At 43.3% G+C, this 25,794-nt stretch overlaps 1 protein-coding gene across 1 annotated transcript in view; it reads right to left on the minus strand.

Annotated features, from left to right (window-relative positions):
- LAMA1 (laminin subunit alpha 1) overlaps positions 1-7,601 on the minus strand; it is a 120,482-nt gene extending 112,881 nt beyond the window's left edge. Inside the window, exon 1 of the mRNA XM_076328962.1 lies at positions 7,508-7,601. Within this exon, the coding sequence (XP_076185077.1) occupies positions 7,508-7,601 (94 nt within the window). The remainder of the gene's footprint in view (positions 1-7,507) is intronic.
- Positions 7,602-25,794: the final 18,193 nt, after the last annotated feature.

A 25,794-nucleotide genomic window follows, 5' to 3' on the forward strand; every position in this document is an offset into this window, starting at 1 on the left:
ATTATGTGCATCTACATATCTTTGTAATAAGGATATTGAAGGTTTATACTTTGATCATATTTTTACAGTCTTACACTTCTATGCCTTCTAATTCTTAGAATGTTATTTGTATCTACTGTAACTACAAAATAAATCTAGTTTTCCTGTAAAATTGTGATGTGTACAGCTTTTAATACCCAAAAATGTGTATAAAATAATTACATGTCAGGCGAAAAGCAGTTTTTTCCCCCCCTAAAAACACAGAATGATTGAGAAATCATTAAAATAAAATCCTTAAATAGCAGAAGTAACTAAAACAGAATGAACACAGATATACCTAATCTTTTTTCGCTCTGACCCACAAGCAAATGAAGCACTCGCCTCAAACCTCAAAGCCAGAGAGCTGTACCCATATCCTAGTGCCCAGAGGCACTGTACACAGCCTCTGAGATATTACTTAGGTACCTGAAAACATACATAAATGGGAAGTTTGATTGATGTGCACCTAAGGTTTATGCCAACTAACAGATCACAATTCCTGCAAGCTGACCTAACCGATCTCATCTTGCAAAACTTCTCCAACACACTATTCCTCTGTTTGGTCAGGAAGGGATGCCTGGAGGACAGAAAAAAAATAGATGTAGGAGAAGGCGGCAAACCCCACCTGAAGATCCTGTGTGAGACTGCTGTAAATACCAACAACTGATCAACACACACTGATAGTCCTGAATTTCCAGAGATGCATTTTCTAAGCCCTCAGGAAATGGAGAAAATATTTATGACAGACAAATTTTTTTTTATCTTAATCTTCAGTCTACTTAGAATGCTTTCATGGGATTTTTCTCTGCCACATACCTCCGTAGTCTGAGAAAAGAAGAAATAGTCTGTGGCTTGTTGGTGCTGACTTTCTTTTAAAATAAGTGAGGGAAAAAACACAAAGCAGACTTTAAGTTTAGGACTTCCTAATCAAGGCCAAGCACAACATTTTCCCCACAGAATGTCCAAGATATTCTTTGCAGACCACCAGAAAAACTGAAATTTCATAGAATCATTAAGGTTGGAAAAGACCTCTAAGATCATCGAGTCCAACCGTCAACCCAACACCACCATGCCCACTAAACCATGTCCCTAAGTGCCGCATCTACACGTCTTTTAAATACCTCCAGGGATGGGGACTCAACCACTTCCCTGGGCAGCCTGGTCCAATGTTTAACTGCTCTTTCAGTAAAGAAATTTTTCTCATGGTTCTTTCTTCTTCTCTCCCATCCTCTCAGTCAGACCTCTCAGCAAAATTTGCACCTAGTTGAGATCCATTACCTTTTACATTACTCTTTACACTACAAATTCCTTTTAATGTGATTGAGCCCCATTTCTATTTAATAAAGGTTTCAAAATATATTTGTTGCTTATTATGAATTTAGGGAACCTTATCATTTTAACACAATGGTACCCACAAAGTCAGCATTCCTGGGGACATGCAATGTGGCCTCTGTTTGAGGTCACTTCTTAGACAGGTCATCTAAAATTTACTTTTGTAGAGTACTATATAGAACAAAGTCCATTACACTAAGGTCTCAACAGCCAAACTGGGTCAGAGAAAACAAAAGCCCAGAGCTCTGGAATTACATCTGCCCTTCTACAGAGTTTTGCTGGGGTGTGCCAAGTCCTGTAGCCCAACAGAGAGGCAGCTGCTGCAGCTTCGTGTTCCCAGGTCCAGTTGGTAGTAAAGCTGAGCATGTATTCCCAACAGGCACATAAACACGGCCACAGACACACTCATAATGCAACACATATATGCATATACATATGGCCAGCCACATAGATCAACAAAGACCGAAACACACAAATGCAACCACCACCAATGGTATCATCCTGTTCCCTGCTCCAGCTATCAGGATGAAAGACCTTAAGTAGAAAATATACATTCATATACAGATATATATGCAATGGGGATTCCTCCAGTAGCTGGACTTGGACACTCAGTCTATCCAGTAACTGCCCACCCCCGCCGCCCCAGATCCCAGGCCTCCCCTGTTGCTGGCACCTGGGCACGTGAGCCCCTGAGGCTCACAGCCCAACTCCAGCTGCTGGTCCACAGACTGCCTTGCACACACACCACCACCCCCATCACACATCCACTATGGATCCCTCCAGTAACTGTCTCTTGGCTGGCCCCTAGACCCCACAGCCTACCCAGTAGCTGTCTTGGATGTCCCGCTTCCTCCAGTAGCCAACTTGCAGACCCTCTGGTCTCTCCAGTATCCATCCCAAAATTATGGCTGATTTGACACCTGGCTCCCAAGCCACTCATCCTGCTGGCTGGCCTGGCTTAATGTTTGCTGGCGATCGCACACTGACAGACCCACACAACACGCACATGCTCCGGTCTCTCCAGCCACAGGCACCTGAGACGCACAGGCCCCTGTGACTCGCGGTCCCCTCTCCAGTGGCTGGCACTTACACCTCCATGCACGCAGCACGGAGACGCCCTCACCCAGGAGAGCAGTTAGAAATAGAGTTTTATAAAAAGACAGGACATGAGGTACATTACAGTACATGTACTGATGAGGTACGGGGCATGCAGAGACAAGCATACTGACCTGCAACCTGTTTACAGCCAACTGGCCTCCTGTAACATCTTACCCCCCTCCCTCCCACACCCCATACTTGTTCTTTCCTCGATGACCTTGATCCCCCTCCCCCCATCTTTGGCCCTTCCCCTACTCATCCCAAAATAAGTCTTGCGCAATCCCAAAATGTTCTTCCTCTGCATCCCACAATGAGTCCCATACCCCTGTAGACAGCCACCACCAGTCCCCCCCACCCCATAAGCTCTGGAGAGCTCCTCCCATAACTCAGTGATGGCTGTCATGGGACAGCCCTGGCAGGGGCTCCTTTCTCTGGGTTTGTTATTTGGGTTGCTCCACCTTGTTCCTCTGTGCTCCTTTGTGTGTGTGGACATGAGACTTATCACATAATCTAACATGTTAAATAGAGCGTGGACAGTTAATAAGTATCTTGTGGCCCTGCTACTTAACCCGCATGAAGACACAAGGGGTGTATAGGTTCACTGTAACTGAGGTTTCCAACCCAGGGAAAAAGTGAGAACTTAAGCCAAATATACCGTTCTGCCCAATCTTGCCAAAAATTGAAGTTTTTAGCTTACCATAACATTAAGTGATTCTGCCTCAGACTCCTATCATATTTTTAGCTCATCAGTCTCCTGCCTCACACTGCAAGTTGCAGACAGCACTGCCTCTAAGTTTTCCACAAGTCTCAAGGGACTTTAGGTTTCTTTTAGTGTTCTCTTATCAGGAAACAATAGTCACACCAGTGGAAGCACAGCAGAAATGTTAAAGGAAAATATTTAAAAATAAAGACAAACTGTGCAGGGGATAGAAACCTTATTTCCCATATCACTTAACTCTTTGTTGCAGATTTCATGAAAAATCTGGTATTTAAGACTGATGGAAACAAGCTTTATTCAAGTCATTAACATACACCAACCTACAATGCAGTATGGCAAACTACGTATGACATGAGATGAAAAATATATTTTTGGGGGAATACAAAAGCATTTGGGAATGCAACATCCAGCTCATCTCGAAAGTATAAAACTTTCTTCAAAGTTTTATGGTCATCCAAGTACATTCTGGAAGTCTGGCTCTCAGTTTCAAAAGTGTCAGAGGAAACTATATCAATGCACAAAACACCTTTAAATGCTTGAGGCTATAGCAAGGCAACTAAGAGTGGAAGATCTACCTATCCAGGCTTGTAGACTAAAGGCCAGATCTAAAAAACCAAAAAGACTGAAGTATCTTCCTGCCAAATGCTGTCACACCTACAATTAAAGCACATCACCTCTGAGGTGGAACTCGCCATCCTGAATTAGGCACCAAAAAGTCCTTCTCCACTAAGTGGGATGCACAGTCATCCCACTGAGTGGTGCCAAGCTTGAGTGACCCTGTAAAAAAAAAAAAAAAACAGCAGACACTGGTACAATAAAAAAAGTTTTTCTCCTGAATTCTGATGCCTGATTGCTGCTTGCAACAAGTAAATAAAAAAGAGGAAGGCCTGCAATTTGATTCTCCTTCCATCTTTGAGTGCCCGAACCATCCAACTACAGCATCAGCTTTTTTCTTGCCCATTCTCCTTCTGCACCCATTAAACTTGCATTCTTTGCTGCACAGGAGCTCAGTTTCAAACAGAGGTTTGGAGAGATTCCGTACACGCCTCCCCCTCCCCTGCATTACCTGTCACAGCAACTTGGTAATACAGCACTCTTATTCAGAAATTGGAGATGTGGGTTCAAACCATCTCAAACTAAGGAGATTAACCTAAATCTCCCACTTCCTGGGCAAGTGCTTTAACAAGCTGATTTATAAGCAAACCATACCACTTATGTTTCAGCAAAAAATGCTGTTGCTGACCATAATGTCATAATTTGTGTATTAGTCATAGCCAAAGCATACTTACTAAACCAGATTCTTGAAACAAGGTACGTTTGAAACCTAAATGATGATAAGCATGAGAAATACCTGTGTTCAGCTCTGCCTAGATGAAGCACCCCAGGCGCCTTCCTGGGGCCATTCAATCCCCTGAGCATCAGCACTTAAAGACTATTGATTCCAAAACCCCAGGCAGGAACAACAGAGCAGGCTACTACAGTGCACCAGCTTACAAAAACAAGCTGAGGTGAGATGCAGCTGAGGAAACATTTAGTCTGCAACTACAGCCTTGAAAGTTACCATTACCACACATTTACAGTAGCAGAATGGGATTTTTTTTTTTTTAATTATGGAAAAATCACCTGACAGTGGCAGAGTCAAATTTATGAAATATAGGCAATAGCGTGCAAAACCATCAACTGATTTCCCTTTCTACTTTGTAGACCTGTATCACTGTTACCTCCAGTTTAATTAAGAATGCATTCCAGCGGAGCAAAGCTGCTACATAAGCCTCCGAAATGGCTATTTCCTTCTGAGGTTGTAAAATAACTCTCATCTGGATCCGGACTCTAGCTGTACATGCCTCATGAAGAGTTACTCCATTAGTGGATACAAAAGACTCAACTGAAAATACAAACCCAACTTTTCAACTTGGTGGGGACACTTTAACAAAACACCTGCAATTAAAATACCAACTAAATTTTATAGGTATGCAGATATTAATCTTTAGGCTCAAAGAACCAATCATTAACCTTCAAAGTTGTTCAGTGCAGTGGCTTTACTATTCTGTGTTTCTCTTTCTTAGATTAGACTTCAGCACTTTCTAACAGACCCTTGCAACCATCGTACGCTCCAGTTTCCTCATCTGCTGACAGGACAAAAGAAGGAACAAACAAAAACAAGAAATGCTGAGAGTTCTACCAAGGTACTCTCCATGGGCATGCCAAGATACCTTCCCCCCAAACTCCTCCAATGCTCTTGCAACGGCTCTGAGAAATCTTTCCAGCCTCAGCACAAACTGTATTTTTACATCATCACGATGCTTACAAGTGTGAGCTTCAGTTGTTTACTTTCTGCAAAAGCAACATGACTATTCTAATCTGCATGGCATTCTTCACATTGTTTTAGGATCAGTTATCTCGAATTCCAGTTTTTGTAAGGCAGTTATCCACCAGGGGGGTTTGATACTCACTGCTTCCTCGGATGATCTGTGCTCTCACACAGAGAAAAAAAATATCTCAATCTAATAGGAAGAATGGTCTCCTGACCTGATCATTCAACTAGAAAAATATAATTATGAATTTAAATAGCCCCAGGAGGGGTGGCTTAGGAGCAAATATATGCATATATAAATACACATTTTATCAAGATGTCTCTAACAATGTGAGCTGCTACATAAGAGCTGGAATATCAGCACTAAACTATTTGCAAAAGCTGCAGCAGATTACTGCAGTGTGATCATTGCAAATTTCTATGGAAAAAAGGTATGAACTCTTGTCACCTATATTTGACCAGCTTTAGGAAAATTCCTACCTTTTTAAACTGTGTGCTAACATACATATTCAAATAGGAGTTAATAGTGAATTAGGGTTATTTGGTGTGCATAAGATGGTACTTTACAAAAAAAAAATTGTGAAAAGTAAATTTTGCATCATTTTGTCTGGCTTTTCATTTGTTTCTAAGACTGAATCTTCATAACCAAAGTGAAGTGTATTTTTTTACAAGCTGAAATATATGGACTCAGCAGTTTACTTGGGCTTGATTTTGTCCTCCTTACCTGGAGGATGTAGCTTTGTACACATAATGATATTAATAAACACACTCGCTTTTACTGCAGCGTGTAAACATCCAGATGCTAATCTTCCACACCATATGCATCCATAAAGAAAACTGAGTCATACATCTGCACAACATATGCCTTCCATCCATTTTCCATTCTGGGTTTTTGTTTTTTAATAGAGACCTAATGCAGCTGGGGACTAACGTGCAGGGAGTAGGGAGCAGCAGAAATTCTGCTGTTGACGCCACCAGGAGCTGAATCAAGCCAAAGGTGAGAGCATCTGGTGTCTACCAGTGCTTTCCCTCATAACCCAGCACGCCGCAGAGTCAACTACTGTTGACCCAGTAACAGAGAGTGAACTGCTGTTGCTCGCTAACTTCAGGCTCACTAGGAGAACACAAGTTGCTGCACTTCGAACAAAGAGGATGCGTGCGATGGAGTTATTCCCAAAGCAAGAACTCGCCGCGGAGCGTTCGGTATCCCGGCTGCAATGCACCGGCCAGCCCCACGTGCAAAAAGAGAGAAGAAAACTTCCGTAAATTATCTCCATTACATCCTCACGCTACCTCTGTCTCATGCCTGGAAAGTGGTTTTGATCCCCTCTCGCCCCGTATAACAGAGCTTAATCTGGTTTACATTAGCGACAGCGTGAGGCATCCTTCGGGTCTGCCTGCTCCCCTCCCTCCCCCGCAGCCGGACCCCCGGGGCTGCGGCCCCTGCCCGGCTCCGGCTCTGCACTGGGGGCTCCGCCGCGACGGGGCGAGCGGCGGCCCGGGCCGCCCGCCAGCCCGCCCTCCCCCCTGCCCCGGGGCCGCCCCCTCCCCCGGGTTTCTGCCGCTCCACAGCGTCTCTCGGCTCCCACAAAGGGAGTGGGCGGCCCCGGAGGCGGCCGGGCGGAGTGGCCCCCGCCGCCGAGGGAGAAGAAAGGGCTCCAGGAAAGGGGGGGAGGGCGGCTGCGCAGCGCGGAGATGAGGGGAGAGGAGGGATAAAGGAGGGGGGCGCAGGGAAGAGCGTGGCAGCGAGGCGGGCAGCGCTGCCGGACCCCAGCCCGCCTCCCCCCGCGCGGGGCTCCCCTTGCAGCGCAGCCCGGCCCCCCGCACCGGCTCTGCCCGGCGGGGGCCGGGGGCACGCCGCCAAGGCTCCCCCAGCCCCGCGGGGACGAAAGCCTTCCCCCGGGACGCGGCTGCAAACAAACTCTACAGGCATTGCATCGCATCGCACCGCAAGCGGTGCGCACCCCGAGAGCCGCGCACCCCCGAGAGCCGCCGCCGCCGCCGCCGCCACCCCCTGCCGCGCTCACCTCGGGGCTGGCCCTGGCTCTGCCCCGGCGCCCAGAGCAGCGAAGCCGCCGCCAGCAGCAGCGCCAGCAGCAGCCGCCGCCCGCCGCTGCCCATCGCTGCCGCCGCCGGGAGGGACGCTGCCTGCCCCGCCGAGCCCGCCCGCCTTATATGCTCCCCCGGCCCGGCCCGCCCCGCCCCGCGCCCGCGCCCGCGCCCGCACCGCCGGGGGCTCGCGCACACACGCGCACACGCGCAGACACGCACACGTTCGCACACTCACGCGCTCGCGGACCCCGCGGACCACGCGTGTCCGTCCCCGCAAAGCCGCCCCCCAGGCGCTTGCAGCCCCGGCCGCGCGTTGCGGGGGATGCGCGGGGTGCGACGAGGCCGAGTCCGGTGCCTGAAAAGTTCTGGAAAGCTGTTATTGATGAACCGGGACTTTCTGCAAGGAGGGGGTCGGGGGAGAGGTGAGTATGCGAAATAACAAGGTAAAAGTGTGTGTGTGGGGAGAAAGCATTGCTAAGCTAATTCAATATGCAGCTTTGCTGTACGGCTGGTATTTTCACGTGTTTAAAAAAATTCAGCAGCCGAGGCTTTCCTTGTAAATTCGTCATCCCCAACTTTGAAACTTCATGCCCGTGCTGGTATTTTTCGAGCCTCCGCTCCACATCAAGACAGCAAATCAGCCATGTTTGTCAATGAAACGAGTTCTCTCCTCAGCTGGTGAACTAAGAGGTTGACTGCTTTTCTCCCGTAGGAAGTCTTCGCGACTTTTTAATGATCGGCTACCTCTTGAAACTAGCATAAACCACAACAAACCGGTTGTAGAAATTCCTCAAGATAGAGACGTTTCTTTAATGCTTAAGGAAAGTTCATTCCCATTAGGCTTTCCTATTTTAAGGTTTGTCAGGTCGCAGAGCTCGTATCTACAGTACTCCTTAACGAATATTTCAAGTAAGTTGCAGCAAGGAATGACGTTTTCCTGGGAAAAGAACTGTATGCCCAAAATAAGTTGGTTGAGGTGGGGGAATTTTAGTCAGAAGATAACTGTCTCTCAAACGCCAATCCCCGCTGACAACACATGCTGCTTATTATTTAGGAAAACATTGTGCTGCTCTGTATGGTGTTGCATTTAAAACCGTATTTCAAAGTCCGATAATGTGTATGAGTTTTATAAGCGGAGGTAGACTGCAAGTGCGTTCTTCAAATCGGGGGCAGTTGCTCGTGGAGTTCAGACTTCAGCTTGGTTGGCTGGTTGTTTTTACTGACGGGGTAGAGAAATTCGGGAGAAGAGTAGTAATTTACAGATTTTGTATAAAATAAAGCCATTTCTTACTATACAACTCAGAGTTATGAGTTATACTCGAGAAGGCATAACAATGTTTATTTTCAAAACATAGACAAACAGGAAAAATCTACGGGTCAAGGAAATAAAAAATGAAAAAGTTCTGCCATAAAACCTTATCAAAGGCCTTCAAGCCTGCAAATAAATAACACTCCACATCTGTCCCTTCCAACAGATCCGTTCTTTGCTCACACCAGGAACTTCTTAAATTTCAGGACGGGCAAGGAGGAAGAAAGCAAAACATCTGTGGAGAGAAAAGTCAACAAATTTCAAGAGCCAAAGTGTCATTTGTTCTGAAATCGTAGAGGTCAGGTTAAGGAATCCTCTGTGCAGGATCGCAAGTACCAGCTGGGAGCCGAGTACAAAGGAAAGGGAAAGAGGGAGCATCTGTGCAACATAAAGTCCTGCCAGTTTACAGCTTTATAATCAGTTTAACCATTTCTTCAAATTACAGCAAGCTGAAGAGTACTGTCTTACATCCATGCAATTAATAAGTGCCAGTCCATTATTACATGCGTTTATCCTCATCAGAATATTCCACAAGAGCTAGAGAATGTATATTGAGATCCAGCTCTGGACTTTATCATCTGACTCGATTATTATAGTTTAACTAAACACCTCTATACTACTTGTAACTGAAATACGTATATTGAATTAGTCTGCAGGACTACATCACCGTTGTTCAGTGTCCATTATAATCATTCCCTAAGAAAACTGACTTTTCTCAAATTTCACTTGACTACGTACCTTCTTGGAGAAGAGGATTACTGTGTTTTCTATCGTTCCTTTTTCCACAGTTCGTTACTGGTATTATAAAGTACCAGGCAATCGGAATGATCCCCAGTTCAAGACACGGCACTATTAATACCATTCTTTCCTAACCTGGGTTTCTAATGAGCTTTGAATGATTATGACATTAGATGAGAATCTCAGCTTCTTCAGCAAGTGTAACTCCACTGCACATTTACACCGAGCGAGTGCATCGGGTATTTTAGGTTGAAGACTAGAAATTTCTTAGTCTTTGACAAACTAATCTGATGAGAAAATGGAGTGCCGTGGTGCAGGTAAGATCTTGAACGAGTCAAGAAACATGCGCAAGAATGAAAGCGTTTTAGGGCACTGCACTTTCGTGCATGTTTATACAGTCCCCGAAAACCATCTGCATAAACTGAAACTCTGAGCGCTACTATATCATATATGCTTAACGTAGATAGTAGCACTGCAAATTAAAATAGCACAGGAGACTTTTATATTGTAAAACAATTAAGTCGCTACTGCTCCAACTTCACTTGAAAGACAGAGATGGCACAAACTTTAGGAAGGGTAACTTCTGAATGCCTCACACTTACTGGTTTTGCTAATTAAAATTTACTACAAAATAAAAAAAAAGTTTGCTGTGTTAAGACAAGGAAAGAGTTATCTGTAAATACCCAGAAAATACTCAGAGATGTGGTTATAGGTAGTCAGAGATGTGGCTATAGGGAACTCCTTAAAATCTTGTTTTCTCTCTCACCAATTTTCATGAATTAGAATTGCCTTAAGGACTAAGTGTTTCAGTTGCAAAGGAATGGAAAATCCTAATATTTAGGATGATGTAGCACAAAATGAATATGTTAATCTAGCCATCTGTGGATAACAACCTATGGATAAAAACATTGCCTTTGGCAAAAACAGAAGTTTGGGAGAATTCAAACTGGAGAAAGCCCAAATACACAGAGTCTGAATGGAACCGCTCTGCTATCCTGCACCTAAGTAAACTCCAAGTGAACACCAAATATGTTTTTTCAGCTTTTGTCTGTGTAGCTGTGCTTAGGGCAGAGCTATTGTGTTAATGGCAGGTTCCCTTCAGGCCCCTCAGGAGCATGAGGTCACCTCCTGACCCTGGAGGGCAGCGGGGGCACTCATAGCTGTCAGCGGTGCCGTGCTTTTCCTCATCCATAGCATTTAATAACTTGCACGTCCCATCATTCCACCTTACCACCCATCCCACTCTCAATGATCCTTTCTCCTCACCGCATATCGGGGCATTTCTACACTGTGAACACCATTGATGCAGTATCTGCTGGAATTGGGGTAGGGAATTTGGAATAGTTTCCAGAAGGAGGTACACTGATATAACCAGTCGATAATCCCACCCAGAACTGCATTTAATGGCTAAATAAGGTTTTTATCAATAGCTGTACTGTACAACAAAGGGTCTCTAATATTTAGCTGGGTTTTGTTGGCCTTTTTTGCACACAGTTGTTATCCATTCTGCCTCTCTGCCTCATTATCGCATAAGCACCACCCAAGTGTTCTGAAAAAGTATTCTGGAAATAATTATCACTTGTAATCGGAGGAAAAAAACAATACAGTAAACTGCCTGTCTGCCTCTAATAAACATTCAGCCGCTACTAAAAGCTGGTTTAGATAACTCTTCAGTTGTTCCCCAGAAACCCTTCAAGTGCTTTTCTCCCTCCCTCAGAGAAGTATGTCCAGAGGTTAATAAATCTGAGCTGTGACAGACCAAAGAGAGGAGTAAATTCAAAGCAAAAGGCCCTTCACAGCACACCCTGTGCACAACTTCCTCCCAACAGAGGCACCACCTCTGCAGCTTGACGGGCTGGAAGTGCAACCCAAGGAAAGAGGTGTACGCCAGGGCATCTCCCAGGTCCCTCCTGGTGTTCCTCGGCTGGTAGCCTGACTCTCCTTCAGCAGCAGAGGTCTTTGCCCTTTCTACTCCTGAAAGTGATTTCAAGCTGTAACTTGAAAGATATGTTACGATAATTTGGCTCTGAGATGACAAAGGCTTCCATGAGGATTAAAGAAAATCTGCTGTTTCAGAGGAACCTGGGAAACAGCTGCTCCAGGAGCCTGCACGGAGCTGTCACGGGGCAGGGCAAAACGCACGAGTGGGTTGAATGCTTCCCGCCTGGCCAGAAAAGGCACGGCGCAGGCTGGCCCCCAGGGCACAAAGTCCCTCAAGGCCTTGCCAGCTTTGCGGGACGGGCTTTGCTGACCCCATGAGTTGCCCGGACGTAAGTGCTCACCAGAGAGGAGGGCTGGCTTTGGGGAGAAGCAGGCGCCCCAGGACAGTCTGGATGCAAAAAAGCGGGAGTGGAAGAAAGAAAATGGGAAACTGTGTAAATTCCTACTCTGCTCTCAGAACAGTAAGCCCCATAACACAGAGGGGTTTTTCCTGCTCGGGCTATCACCCACGCCTGGTACATGCCCCCACCTTCGTGCACCTCCACGTCCCTCACACTGACAGCACCGAGGTTTAGTGGTACCCTTCCCTCCAGGCTTTCAAGGGGCTGTGAACACCCAGTCACCCCCTCCTATTACCAGCCATAATCTAGCGTGGTGCTAAAGGCAGTGGGTCCAGCCACCTCCTGCCAGGCAGTGCTGGGGGCAAGGCACCGGGGGCTGCAACGAAGGGGCTGAAAGCTCTGCCAAGGGGATGTGGGCAGGAGTTAGGAGAGCACAGAAGCGCCATCACTAGCTGTTCTTGCACAGGGCATGTGCGGGGTCCTTCCCCTATCTCAGTAAGAAAAGCACACCACCAAATAGTGTAATAAAAGTGCTTTAATAATGAGATACTAAGAAGAAGAGGGATATAGATAGTGAGTAATTCTTGGATCTCTTAATCCTGGGAACCCTGCTTTCATGCGGCATCAGATAGACCCGATGCAAGCAGCATAGTTGCCCCAGACCCCCTGTTTTGAAATTAAATACGGAACTATCTCATTATATTGTGGTAAATATATCACATGCCTGGATCGTGCCTAGGCACCTGATTATGAAGACACTTCTTGTAACTCTTGTCTTTTCATGGCTACTAAAGCAGAAGCTGCAGGTAGCAAGAGATACCGGGTAGCAGGAAGCCATGCCTGCAAAGGGTGGCATGGTTTGGAAATAGGTTAATAGAGCTGCACTGGTTCCACATCGCAAAATAAGTGGTGATGTTTTTCTGTTGACGGGTTTCTGCTGTTTTCCTGCTAGAACTGCCTCATTGGCATTAATGGTGTTGAAGGCAAGACTCAGCATGTTTTCTGTGAACAGCTCAGAGGCTGGAAATTATGTTTATTGTCCAACAGGAATGATTGGATGGTATACTGTTTTACGGTGAATATATTCCTCCCCAAAAATCACAGTGAATTCACATTAATTTTTCTTTTGTTGAAAAAAATGGAACCCATAGGCAATAGGGAATACAATACTGTCACTGCTGGTAATCAGCAACAACCCTTCCATAATGCTGTTCCCAGTCTGGGCATGGGACTTTTCCTTACATTTTGATTAAACTGTTTGCAAGAGCTTGAAGGCTCCAGTAACCCATGCAGGCAAAGGAACAGCCACAGTTAAGTTCATGACAGACATCTATAACATGAAGAACAAATGTTAACAGCAGGAAAAATCTTACTGATCGTCTCCAAACTGATCTTGGACTTGTGGGAAGGACTTACGGGACTTGAAGGATCCAAACCCATCACTTCCAAATTGTATTAGGAAGGGGAGAGAAGATAACTTGGTCCTCACAGAGATGTGCAAGCTGAATGGCATTTAATTTGTGCTCCTAACATCTCAGAGTTCTGAATGGGTAGAAAATTTATAAAATAATTTAGCTCATGCTTTTAAACCACAATTAATTTGTGAGCGCAGATTAAAGTTTGTGACTAATTTTTTCTTCCTTATTATTTTGCAAAAAAATATTAAATAGGAGTTAATCAGTTAATCATACCCCCTGATCTTTTCTTCAGTGAATTTGCATTTCTTCTCAAGTGTAGTCGGGTATGCAGTTGGGAAAAGATCCGTAGGATGTCAGTGTTGTTCCAGTGGTTGAGCTTTTAACAGCGAGTGCCGAGACTTTGCTGCCCAGAGACATATACCTGCCTGTGCAAAATCTGTGTTAAAAGAAGGCATCTTGATGTGAGATTAGCAAGGTTTCATCACCTTTTTTTGTAGAATATCTAGAGATAATGCAAGAAACAAAACTTCGAGAAAGCAGAAGATGAAAGCCAAAAGCTTAAATACGTGACCTTAGTTAAACTTGTGGAACAATGAACATCTCCAGTTGTCTTCTGTAGCTTTTAAAAGGAAGTAATTTATTTATACACTTAAACATGAATTTGATGTCAGCTTTGAGCTTCTGTTATAGAAATTTGCCATAGAATCTAATTCAAGAGGCAATTTAACTTTATTAATGTGGGAGGAAATAGGTGCATAACGCGAGCTGTTTTTTAATCTTAGCTGCCATTCCTGCTATTGCAAGAAAGTGCCTTACACCTATCTGGAAAGCCATTATTAGCAAACTGAATAATTTATCACTTCCAATTTTCAAGAAATTAGCCCTGCCTAAGACTGAATCCAGAAGCCGTTAATAATCAAAAAAACTATGTCAGAGTCCTAATTTGAGGAACAGCAGGAGTGTCCTAATGTGAGGTTCAGGGAGCATCATTTCAAAACCAGCACTAACTCTTCCTGTCTATAAAAGCAGGTGAATGTGCCTTCTTACTACCTGATGAGTACCCTTACATGTATTTCAACTGAATTTTCACAAGTGGATAAAAAAAGGACAATGTAGCCTGGAAATCTCTGTGCTTCACCTTTCTAATGCTATTTAGAGAGATCCTCTGCTACTCAAACTTTACCATTAATATATAGAATGGAAGCAGAGTTAACACTGACATTTTTAAAATTAGCTCTGCATTATTTGAAGTGTATGATTTTCGAATTAAATACACTTACATTGAACTAACTACAGGTAGTTATGGAATCGGTCCTTAAGCTGTGTTGAAAGAATAGCCTGGCTTGGGAAAATAGGGGAAATCAGACGCCCTATTAATTCATAAATAAATAAATATAGGCAAAAGGACAAAGTTTATGGGGCAATCTTATTTTAATTACTGTCAAGTTAAATTGCACTAACTAGACTTACTTTCTGATTCCCTTTCTACTTACGTAGCTATCATCTACAGTGCAAAGTCAGTGTTAAATGCTACCGAGTCCGACAGTAGCATTTGCTGCCTCTTTCGTGCTGTGTGAACAAACGCTCATCAGTGAAGCAGCAGTCTAACATTTTTTATTATCTAGCGAGGTATCAGCTCTGCTTTAAAAAGAATTATAATTAAAAATTCATGAGATACTGGAAATGTTTAGAAGCTGAATTGCATAGCAAGAAGAGACAACTGTGTCTATGTAAATATTATACACAAGATGGATGGATCGTCAGGCTGTATTTACTAAGGTAGTGTTTCTGTGTAAACTCCATTGCTAATTAGAGGTTTGTTTTGGAGAACGAGACACAAAGCCAATCAGTTCGATGAGGGGAGAGCTTAGGACGTGAGCGCTCTAGCTCGTCTTTGACTTCAATCACAAAATGCCTGTGTTTAAACAGATGAAAACATTATTAAGCTTTAGTCAATGGTTATCTGCAGCGACACTGCAGCGCTGTATTTACCGTTCTTGTATTCCTCCCGGCACGAAGCAGGCAGAGGTGCCATCCTGCGAGCGGCAATTAAAGTTCTTCCCCATCTGCAAAAACGCTCTTCTTCCCCTTTCCCTTCCACTGTCATGCAGCCCGAGGTGACCCCGCCGCAGGTACTCCCAGGAGTGCGCGCCTCTCTGGTAAGAGGCACCCTCAGCCTGAAGATAATGTTTGTATCTCATCTTGAGCTGCCCATGAAGCCATCAGTTTCTCTTTTTTTTTCCTGTATTTCTCATTTGTAAAAGTAGGGGGAAAAAAAACCCCTGACTGGTATCACATGCACAATACAACCAGGCAGACTTTTTTTTGTTTGTTTTTTGAAGACTCTTTTATAAATGCTATAAAGGAACGGGAAAAATATCTATTATTGCTGTAGGATTTTTAACAAACTATCAGGAACTACAGAAGATTGAAAGTTGCTCTGTCAAAGAGTGACTGAAAACAAGCCAAATATAAAATAAACAAGTCAGCACACAGAGTTTACACAGTGATTTTTGGTGAATATATTACAACATTTCCAAAGTACTCTGTAAACTCTGTAAGCTGATGACACAAACAACATATAAGATTCAATTACTTGGCTTGACAATGAAGCCACAAACACAAGACCCTACAGGAAAAAAAATAAACTTTAAATCCCAAGCCAGGTCACTAACATGTAGGTTAAGAATTTCCTAATGAGGTTTTTTTTAGCACCAGTTCAATTTTCAGACACTGCTAAGTTATTTGTGACGAGGCTGTACCGTGGTGGATTGTGTTCTTACAGGTTATTTAATTGGGTTTTTAAGGAAATTTTTAATACTAATACAAATAGTACATTTGTTTTAAAAGAAGTACTTAAAACGTATTGAAGAGTAAAAACTTGTAATAAAAAGTTAATTATTAAAAACAACAAATATAAACGACAGTTAATCAATTTAAGACCTACTTTTAAGTAGGTCTTTTAAGACCTACTTAAGACCTACGTTCACTTTTAAGACCTACGTTCTGTTTCATTCAAATCTGAAAATTTTGCTACATAGTGAAATCTTCAGTGAGCTCCAGGTTTTCCTGATTTTATTCTGCAGTCATCCCAAATAGCCACTGGATGGCACTGTGAAACTGCAAGTCAAAACCTTTAACTCCTTTCCTACTAACACCCACTTTAACTTGCTAATGAAATCAATGCAACCTGTAGTCGCAAAGCAGAGCCCACCAGCTGCCTCTTTACTGGTAACTTTTTGCATTTTTCACGCCTTTCACAAAGCAAATCAGAAAACCCAGGTTCAGTTTTACCTAGACCCCGCTGCTGGCCGCTGCAGGCTGGGGCTTCGTGCTGACGGTACCCGGCGGGAGGCTGGCCAGCTCTGGATGCTTCAGGCAGACAAAACAGTCACTCTGATGGAAAAAATGATGAGACAGGCTGTCTGTAGGGGAGTTTTCCTGCTCCTGAACTGTTTAGCATTAGCTTATTTCATAAAGCATGAGTTTTATGCGTTTATTTTTCACGTCCCTTATGTAACTTCCTGGCTGCGTGAAGGTCCTCATCATGCATAATAGTGCCTGAAGATTGACAGTATCGGGCTTATTTCACACACTGTTCCCCTGAAGGCATTTCTGTAAGAAGCAGAGTCCAGAGAAGGTTGCAGAAGTGTGGGTGGGAGAGGGGTGCGGGTGGGTGCAGCAGCTAATGTGCAAGGTTGAAAATTAACGCGAGTGCAATGGGTGCTTCTCGGCTATAGCATTCCCCGACATCTAAGGACATAATACCTATCTTTTGCTTCATCTAAATGCCACATTGGCCTCATCTCTCTGAAAAACAGAGAAAAGCAACTTTTGTGGAGCCCTTTATTCCATGAAAATTTCTGATGTTGAGTTCCTCCTGGCACCATACTGAACTAGCTTATTTGCATTTGACAAGTAGGACGCCCTCAAAATTTATGGGTTTAATTGCTTTGCCAAGGTAACGGGTTTAACTTTTATATATTTTGTGTGATACTGACAAAATAATAAATTCCACATCCCTTCCTGAAGCAAATCTCTCATTAAAGTCAGTTTGAACTTTACCACAGAAAATATTTTTGTCTGGTTAACACCCCAGAATGCAAAACACCTTCACACAGTCACAGGTGTTCTCAAATTATCTAAATGTAATGGATTGCATAAAAATGTTATTTAATTCTAGAACATAAGAATTTTAATTTAAAAATAGAATTTAAAAATAGTGACAGGAAAAAAAAAGTTAATAACTGAGCCTGGAATTTGGAATTACCACGTGCCAGTCTTTGCAGCAGCGACTGCAGCCGAAGCCAACAAAATCCAAAGAATTGCTTGAGATCAAATCTTTCGCTAGCAGTAAATAGGCAATTGTTACTAAAAAAGACTGCCTAGGGAAGCTAATAGCTGTTCAGTTTAAATTCAAATGTCTTTTTTTTCCCTCTAATGCCCATATTAAAACACCTGTCTTTAAAATAAAGTTCATTTTTGTGCCCGTGCGAATTGGCTACGTGTTATGATAGAGCCTTTCCAAGAATGTCTGAAGCATAACAGCTATCATGACAATTTTCAATAAATCATTTCTGGCTGGGAGTCTCAGAGGAAGAGAAACTAAATGATGATTGAATTATCCTTTTATCTCTAAAAGTGATCTTTCTGAATCAGGACTGAGGCACTGTGAGGAAATGGGTTTGGAGCACTTACATTTCTGCTGCCATGATTCCCCCTGTTCAGATGAAGAGCCAACATCCCAAATTTCTACTTTGTGGATGAGATTTCACAGGGCAGAGGTAAAAAATGGCCAGTGACTCGATGAGGGGATTAGCGTACAGGGTAGTGGTAGCCATACACCAACTAAACTCCACTTGCAGAAACGCTGGAGGTGCAGAAATGCTCCTGGTTTAAAACCACAGTGGGATCCACCAGTGTGACATGGATACAGGGCACGTAAACGGGGAGTTGCACGACTAAACCAAGAGTAACACCTCCGAAATAAGGGCTCCAGGTCACAACAAGTACCCAACGGCTCTGCTCCCAGCTACCAGGTTCCCAACCACGTCTGTGCCACCGGGCAGAGCATGTCTGCGCTGCCTGCTCTCTCTCTGCCCAGGCTTTGCCTTCTTCACCTCCAGAGGCAGAGGAGGAAGAGGCGGCTGTAATCGGGACATGATTTAAAGGCAGGCCAGATGCTGCTTGTGGAGCTGAATGCCCCTCTCTGGCCAGAGCACACCGCTCAACACCTTTCATTCGCAGAGAGATGAACATTTTATTTCTGAGTATGTTTCCAAATGGCATCACCTGTTTTGCAAACAGCAAAGTAAGCACATGCTGTGGCTTTTTAGCTTTTCAAAAAAAAGCATGTGGCCATGCGTCTTACACAGTCCCAGTCCAGCTGGAAGAGCAAGGAACACAGTCAGAGCCAGTGGTGGGCAATGCCGTAAGCCACTTAGTGATGTTAAAGATCCCAGTTTCAACATCTCTCTGAATAAAAAATATTCTGACAACATGCCACAGTATTATAACTGGATTCAAGTCTTATTTTTTCTAATCTGAATGCAAGCAGAATTTGAGTATTGCCTGAAAACACATATCATTGGCATATTTTAATCACATCATCATCTGAGGCAATCAATAAAATCACAACAACTGAACTGTACATATGTTTTGGTATATTTAAGTGCCTATTCTTATATAATTGATGCAGTATTTCAGTGGCTCCTTTATGCTCTACTAGGATGCTCAGTGGTTTAGAGAGGAAAAATCTCACGAACAACGGCAAGCCTTACACAAAGCCTGGTTCCTACACTCCAGTGTCATCTGCATGTTCCTTAAAAGTCTTTGAATTACTACTTTAAATATTTATACTGTGACTCCTTTTCCTAGCTTTTGTCAGGAACTAATGGGCTTTCAGTTAAAACATTATATCATGTACATTTAATAACCAGCGGTGTGTGCAAATCTCTGTTCTATGAAGATTTAGAGACTCACACATTTCTGTCTTAACTGCCACAACAACTGAACAAATTCAATGGATGTTGTACAGTTATTTGCCACTAAAATGTCAACAGAGAGTTTAAATAAAAGGAAATCAGCTGTTCAGGCATAGTTTTCTATTAATCAGTAGACAGAGCTCTTTCTAGTGTCAGAAGTATGGAAGGGATGCAATGATGTGATTGTAAGAGTCTGTAAGAAAGCTCCCCCATTTTTGACTTTGAGATACGTGTGAATGTTTAAGATGCAAAGCCAGAGGGTCACGTTCCAGCTGCGAATTAACAGGTGCGACTTCCAAAATAAACAGCATTGACTGACGTTGATTCTGAATTTGGCCTGTTGTTTAGAAAATATTTTTGTCTGGTTAATGCCCCAGAATACAAAATACCTTCACACAGTCACAGGTGTTCTATGATTCTACGATTCTCAAATTATCTAAATGCAATGGATTGCATAAAAATGTTTAATTCTAGAACATAAGAATTTTAATAATTGTGCTGGAAATATACAGTGTAGCTCTACACCTTATGAAAATAGTGGCCACCTACAAAGAGATATAACCAGAGGTCATAGGAACACTTAGCACTATGTTTACTTTTTTAAAAAAAAATTTTTTTCACTATATCACAGTATCACATGTATTCTTCATGTCTGAAACAAAGCTCATCTGTCAGCGCTTGCATTAGAAGCCCCCAAATTGCCTAAATGCGTCAGGAAGTAAGTCTTCTTCAGGGGGCACTCTTGCCTTCAAGTCAGCACGGAGCAGGAACTGGAGCTCTGCCACCGCAAATGCCGTGCTGCCAAAGCTTATGCCTCAGCTGAGCTACGCAGTGGAAATTACGGTCATGGGTGGCTTGAGGAGGACTCGCTGTGGAGCACATCAGGAGGAGGCTGGGTATTATTGCTGCAGTGTCTTGCCTGATTCTATTTCTTTTTTTTTAAAGAAGCTGTAATAGTAAAAATTAGTACTTCCTACAAGCTGTACATATAGTAGCGGAAGAAATATAGACCTGCTTGCATCGGAGAGTACAACCGCCCTTCAGAAGCTAGTTAGGAAAAAACTGCCTCTGTAGCACTGTCGGACGCCGCTGGTTCTGTCCTCTGGTGAAAACACAGAGGGAATCGGAGAGGCTTTCCTAATAAGAGCGAAGTGGGAAAAAAGTTTGCCGGGCTGTGAAATGAAAGAGAGACTGTTGGTCTATCACAGCTGATACTCTCACAAATCAGTGGTGCAGAGCTGCGCTTACTACATAGCAACAGAATCTCTTACACAATTAGTTATCATTTTTGCGGCAGATGTTATATGCTGCACATAGACAACACAAATGACAGTCCCTCTTCCAATGCTTTTCAGTGATTGCCTGGAGAATTCAATAAGTTATCCGGATACCACTTCTGCAAAGACATGTTATGGTTGTATACCACAGCTAATGGAGAATTCCCCTTAATTTATGACTTCTACCTTTACAGCATTTTTTTTTATTCAAAGCATTTATTTGAAAACTAATAAAGCATGTAAGCATTATAGTAATAGCTATATTACTCTTTATGAGATTTACTGGGGAGAGTTTGGGCTGACACAAATAACATCCCTAACTAGTCGATTATTGTCCTTCCCAGAAGACTGATCCAGGAGAACATCAGTGATTGAACAGTATTAAAAGACAACATGCCATGTCCAGTGCTTTACATCTTACCCATGTCTATACATGTACACATCATTTTGCTAGTTAGAAAAAAGTACATCTGGCATCTGGGTCTTTCTGTATGAGACCTGGCTGGTGCACAGTCACTTCAGTCCCATCTTCAGCAGCAAGGTAGCAGCAGGTGCCTCGGAAGAAGGCAAACTAACATCAGATTGGCAGGTCCTTAGGCTGTCCTCCAGTTTAGTTTCCTAATCCTCAGCAGCTACAGCCCGGCTCAGTCCCTGGGGCCTGAAATGTTTTCCACAGCCTTTGATAACACTGGCAGGTGAAGTTCTCCCAAAAAATCTACATAATTCTTAAGTCTATGTGTTGCTCTATCCAAATTTGTGGCCTCCTTTTTGCCACGCCTACCTGTGTGCTTCTTTCTTCCTGGGCTTCTTACAGGGTTAGCAATTTACAACAGCTTTGAGCAGCACAAAACAACTCCCTCCCTGTTTAAATGCTGATTCAGAGTAATTATTGCTCTTGGGTAAGTGTAATTTACGGGATAATCATGCAGCTTTCTGTTCACCTTTTCCCTCTTGTTTAGGAGGCAGCCTTGTTCAGCACAAACATTCGTACAGCTCATATATGAGAGAGCATATCCTTGACTTATCATCATCTGTGATTTTTTTCACTTGACAGGTTGAAAAATGCGTACACCTATTTTCTGTGATGGTTCCCTTATCACCGTGGGCCTTCCTGAGGCTAAGTCTGCTCGACCATTCAATTTTGATTCTGGAAGCAACGTTAAGGCCATTAGCTGTGTCCACATGAGGATGCTGTTATAAAACTTGACATGCTTATTAATCATAAATTCAGTAGACATTCTGCTTCAATCTTTCTAGGGTCTGCTTATACTTCATTTATGATGTGAAGTGAGGGTTTGGGGGGAAGGTGGTGTATTTTTAGATCAGTATTTATGTCAGGTAGCAGACAATGTTCGGTATTTCCATATCGGTTTCCACCCAAGGAAAAGCACTTAGCTCTTTTCCACTCGTATTGCACATAGTTTGCTCCAGAGTAAGACAGTGAAAAAGTGCAGTTAGAGAAGTTCAAGAACAGGCGGCTGCAGACAAATGTTCGCTCTGCCTTATCAGTGGGGGAATATCACCGTTCCTTTGTCACCATATATTACCCAATATTACTCCAGTATCATGACACCATCATTTGAGGGGTAGGTAAAAACAGCATATTAAGAAATATTTTTCTTACTGCTCCATTCCATCAGTGGCTTTTAAAGTGAAGCTGCCAAAATCTATATTCCTGAGTTGTTACCTGTCTAAAGCCATAGAGCACTGGTGGTTTCCAGGCTGCTAGTTAAATATACCTCACAAAGATTGTGCATGTATAGTCATTTTTGGATTGCCAAACTGACTCAATTCAGACATTTATAACACATTGTACGTTCAGCCTGGACTCATGAAATGGCTTAGCAAAGTCCATTAGCCTTGGAAAACTTGAATCCATTTCCCCGGATGAGGGAGGGAAACAGAGTGTAACCCTCTGCTAGCATCTGCCAGCACATTGCTCTGAGCCCACCAGCCCAGGTTATGTCTGCACCCAGCCCTAGCTACAGATAAGATTTCTTATCACTTGGAAAACAACTGGCTGCAAGTCTGTTATAATTGCATTTTCCTCTGATTGCCTACATTTGTTCAAATCCAATAAACTAAAAGTGAAAGGCAGTGAGGCAGAAAACGTGTAGATCAGCACCAAAGATAAAGTGAACGCAGTGGCCTGTGAACCGAGGCTCCTGAATTTTGCACGTGTAGGGGAGTTGAAGACAGCAGGAGAGGAGGTCAGATTTAAGACCACAGCATGGGAAGAGACAACATGGGTCACCGGGTCTAGTCTCCAGATCTCACAGGCAACCATATCATAGAATGCCTTTCATCAGTTTATTGAGCTCTGTGTGTAGTAAATTTTCATGACAAATGCACAGGTTTCAAATCCTCTGCAAACACTGCTTGTCATCTTCCCTGGTCCAGAAAGATAAGATTAAAAATAAAATACTCCAACCCCTTGCCCTGCTCACCCCAATCCAACCTCCTGTTTTAATTTCATTCTTAAATTTCGGTATTGCCATTTGCATTCCTTTCAAGCCACACAACATTTTCAGCCTTTTCGAAAAAGCTTGCCTTGTTGTTAGCTGACCTTGCCACACATCAGAGCATCAGTGCTCACCTTCCGCTTACCTCCACGGCTGCCGAATGTGCCGTCGTTCCACCTCAGGTGGAATCATTAACTACAATATCCTGTGTTCCCACAGTCTGATAAGTGCTGAAACCCCGCGGTTGTACGCCACAATTAATCTCTTGTGATGTTCAGGTACAGAACAGATTCATGTTTGAGTCTCTCTATTGGGAAGTTGCTCATTAGAGGTTGTAAAATAAGAGAGATGATGATTATGGGTGGGCCTTTCTTCTCCTTTCTTTTTTCTTTTGCCTGTACTTGAGCTCAAAGATCTTATTTTCCCTTTGATTTGCTCTATTTTATTACTTTTAAGGTAATTTTTTTATGCAAGTTGCTTTTCATGTGCTTTTTTCACCTACCGGGCTATATCTTCTGCCTCCGGGCTGTGCTCTGTGCAATGCCCTTAGGTCCCCTTAACTGCAACTTGACTCAGATCTCACCAGCCTTTGTTTGACCATACAGCGACCCCTATTATTTCACAGGATTTCAAATATCGCTGTCATACTAATAATACCTAGATGCATTGCTTTACTGATTGCTTGAGAAGTTTTATTTGTTCATTCAAGCCCTTTGAAGCTAAGCATTCAATATGTTTCCTTAAGTTAGAGCTTGCAAATTTAAAAGTCAAGCTATTAATTGTCAGCATTGAGTCTTCAAATGTCTAGAGGGATGTCTGCCCTTTCGTTTGATAATGTCTGATAAATCCCAAACTGAGACATTGGTATGTGTTTTAGGGAGTTTTAATTAGATTCTGTTTTATCATTTATCAGGCATATGAAGGTAAATGCAGAGTTTCTTCTTATATCAGTAAAATTTGTGTAAGAGTCATGGATCTGGGATTAAGGCTCCACAGCAGCTTTGATTGAATTATTTCCTAAGTTCTTTTTTGCAATCATTTTTGTAACAGACTCTGGATGGAAATACCTAAACCCCTTCACACTGGGTCACATTGATTTGCAGTACTAATTTGCCAAATTTCATGAGGACTAAGATAAAAAGGGTTTGTGCTTTCAGTTGGAGAAGCATGCCTTTATTTTACACACAAAATCAGGCATGAAAAACTGGATCATTTGGTGTTTGATCTCATTTCTAAAATAAGTTTACAACTTCCCTCTGGCTTTGTCCCTTAAGACTTTATGATACAACAGCATTTTCAAACACACTTAAACGATTAGAATAAAAAAGAGGGGTATTGGCACGGCAGCAATGAACTTTGCAATACATAACGTTCAGTCGCCTGGTCTTTACTGTGGCATGCAGAACCCCATGGAGCCAGGACACAGACACATTGACATTAACAATGCCTGGAGAGAATTACTGATTTTAAAAACAGTCTATCAAAGTCAGCATATTGGCAGATTGAGCAGGGAGAGTCTGTAAGACTCTTACTAGATAATGCTGAATTAATGGTCTAGCTTAAATCCTATCTCTCTAAACTACAGGTACTACACTTAGGATGCCATGGAAATGCTTCTCTCTGCTCGGGACCCTCAGGGTCATTTCTGCCTTTTGTTTCCAGAACAGAGCATGGATTTTCAGATTCCAGTCAAGTAGGTAACTACAGTGACCCATTAAATGTAAAATACTTAAACAGTCTTTGGAGGAGGGACTGGGAGTTCTGCCAGCAGACCGGAGAGTCATGCTTATTTTTGGACTCTCTGCACCCATGGAAGCTTAAGAAAACCCTGCTAATTGGAGCAACAGCTTTAGGAGAGGTGGGGATATTCCCTCATCCCAGAGGGACGCGTAGCCCCTGGTCACAGGATGCTTCATAGAGCTGGGGGTTGTACACCACAGGCAGCTGAACTGAATCTGCTCCGGGCACTGATATAAGTCTGGGAGGAGTTGTAGTCCAAAAGAAAGGCAGACAGAAAGAAAGGAAAGTATCAATGCATTCTGCATGAAGGCCAACCGAGTAGGCATGTGATGGACACTTAGATGATCTGACTCCTTCTGTGAGACAGGCCAAGAAACACCTCTTTAGATCGGATTAGATTTAGGCAAGGAGAATTCAGGCTCTCTCTTCTACTTTCCAAGAATTGCTGTTTTCTTTCTTATGATGCATTCAAAATGTAACAAAATGACCTTCAAGAGCTCTGTGAAAAAGAGTACCTGTGGCAGAGGTGATGTGGCAGCAGTTACGCTAAAAGCTACTTCATCCAATTTGGAGAATCTGTTCCAACTTTTTTTTCAATTTGATTTGGAAAGCCACAGACCACGAGTAGCATTTAGCAAGCATCCATAGTGCTAACAGGCAGGTACAGGCTATTTTATGGGTGTTTATGAATGCAGATGTGAGTGTTCATAAATGTAGTGATGAATAATAGAACAGCGAATGCTTTCTATACTGCAATGGTATCCTCCATGTAATGACTTCAAATACATTTATAAGTGGTGTCAAATCTGTCACCACACTGGCCATAAGAGGAGGAGAAGGCTGAGACACAGAGGCTGTACGCAGATGACTAAATAAAGCAGGACAGGGCCCTCGGCGTACTCCTGCAGGACAGTGGTGTGCCCTAGGGCGTGCCCATGTGCTAAACTCTCCTTTCTCTGCAGAGGAGTGGGCAAGCACCTAAGGCAAGCAGTTTCTGGTGATGCCCGGGAGAACTATCATGAGCACGCGATGAACCGGTGGCCCAGAGGACA

The sequence above is a fragment of the Aptenodytes patagonicus genome, chromosome 2 (assembly GCF_965638725.1).
Source record: "Aptenodytes patagonicus chromosome 2, bAptPat1.pri.cur, whole genome shotgun sequence".
NCBI classification, from domain to species: Eukaryota; Metazoa; Chordata; class Aves; order Sphenisciformes; family Spheniscidae; genus Aptenodytes; species Aptenodytes patagonicus.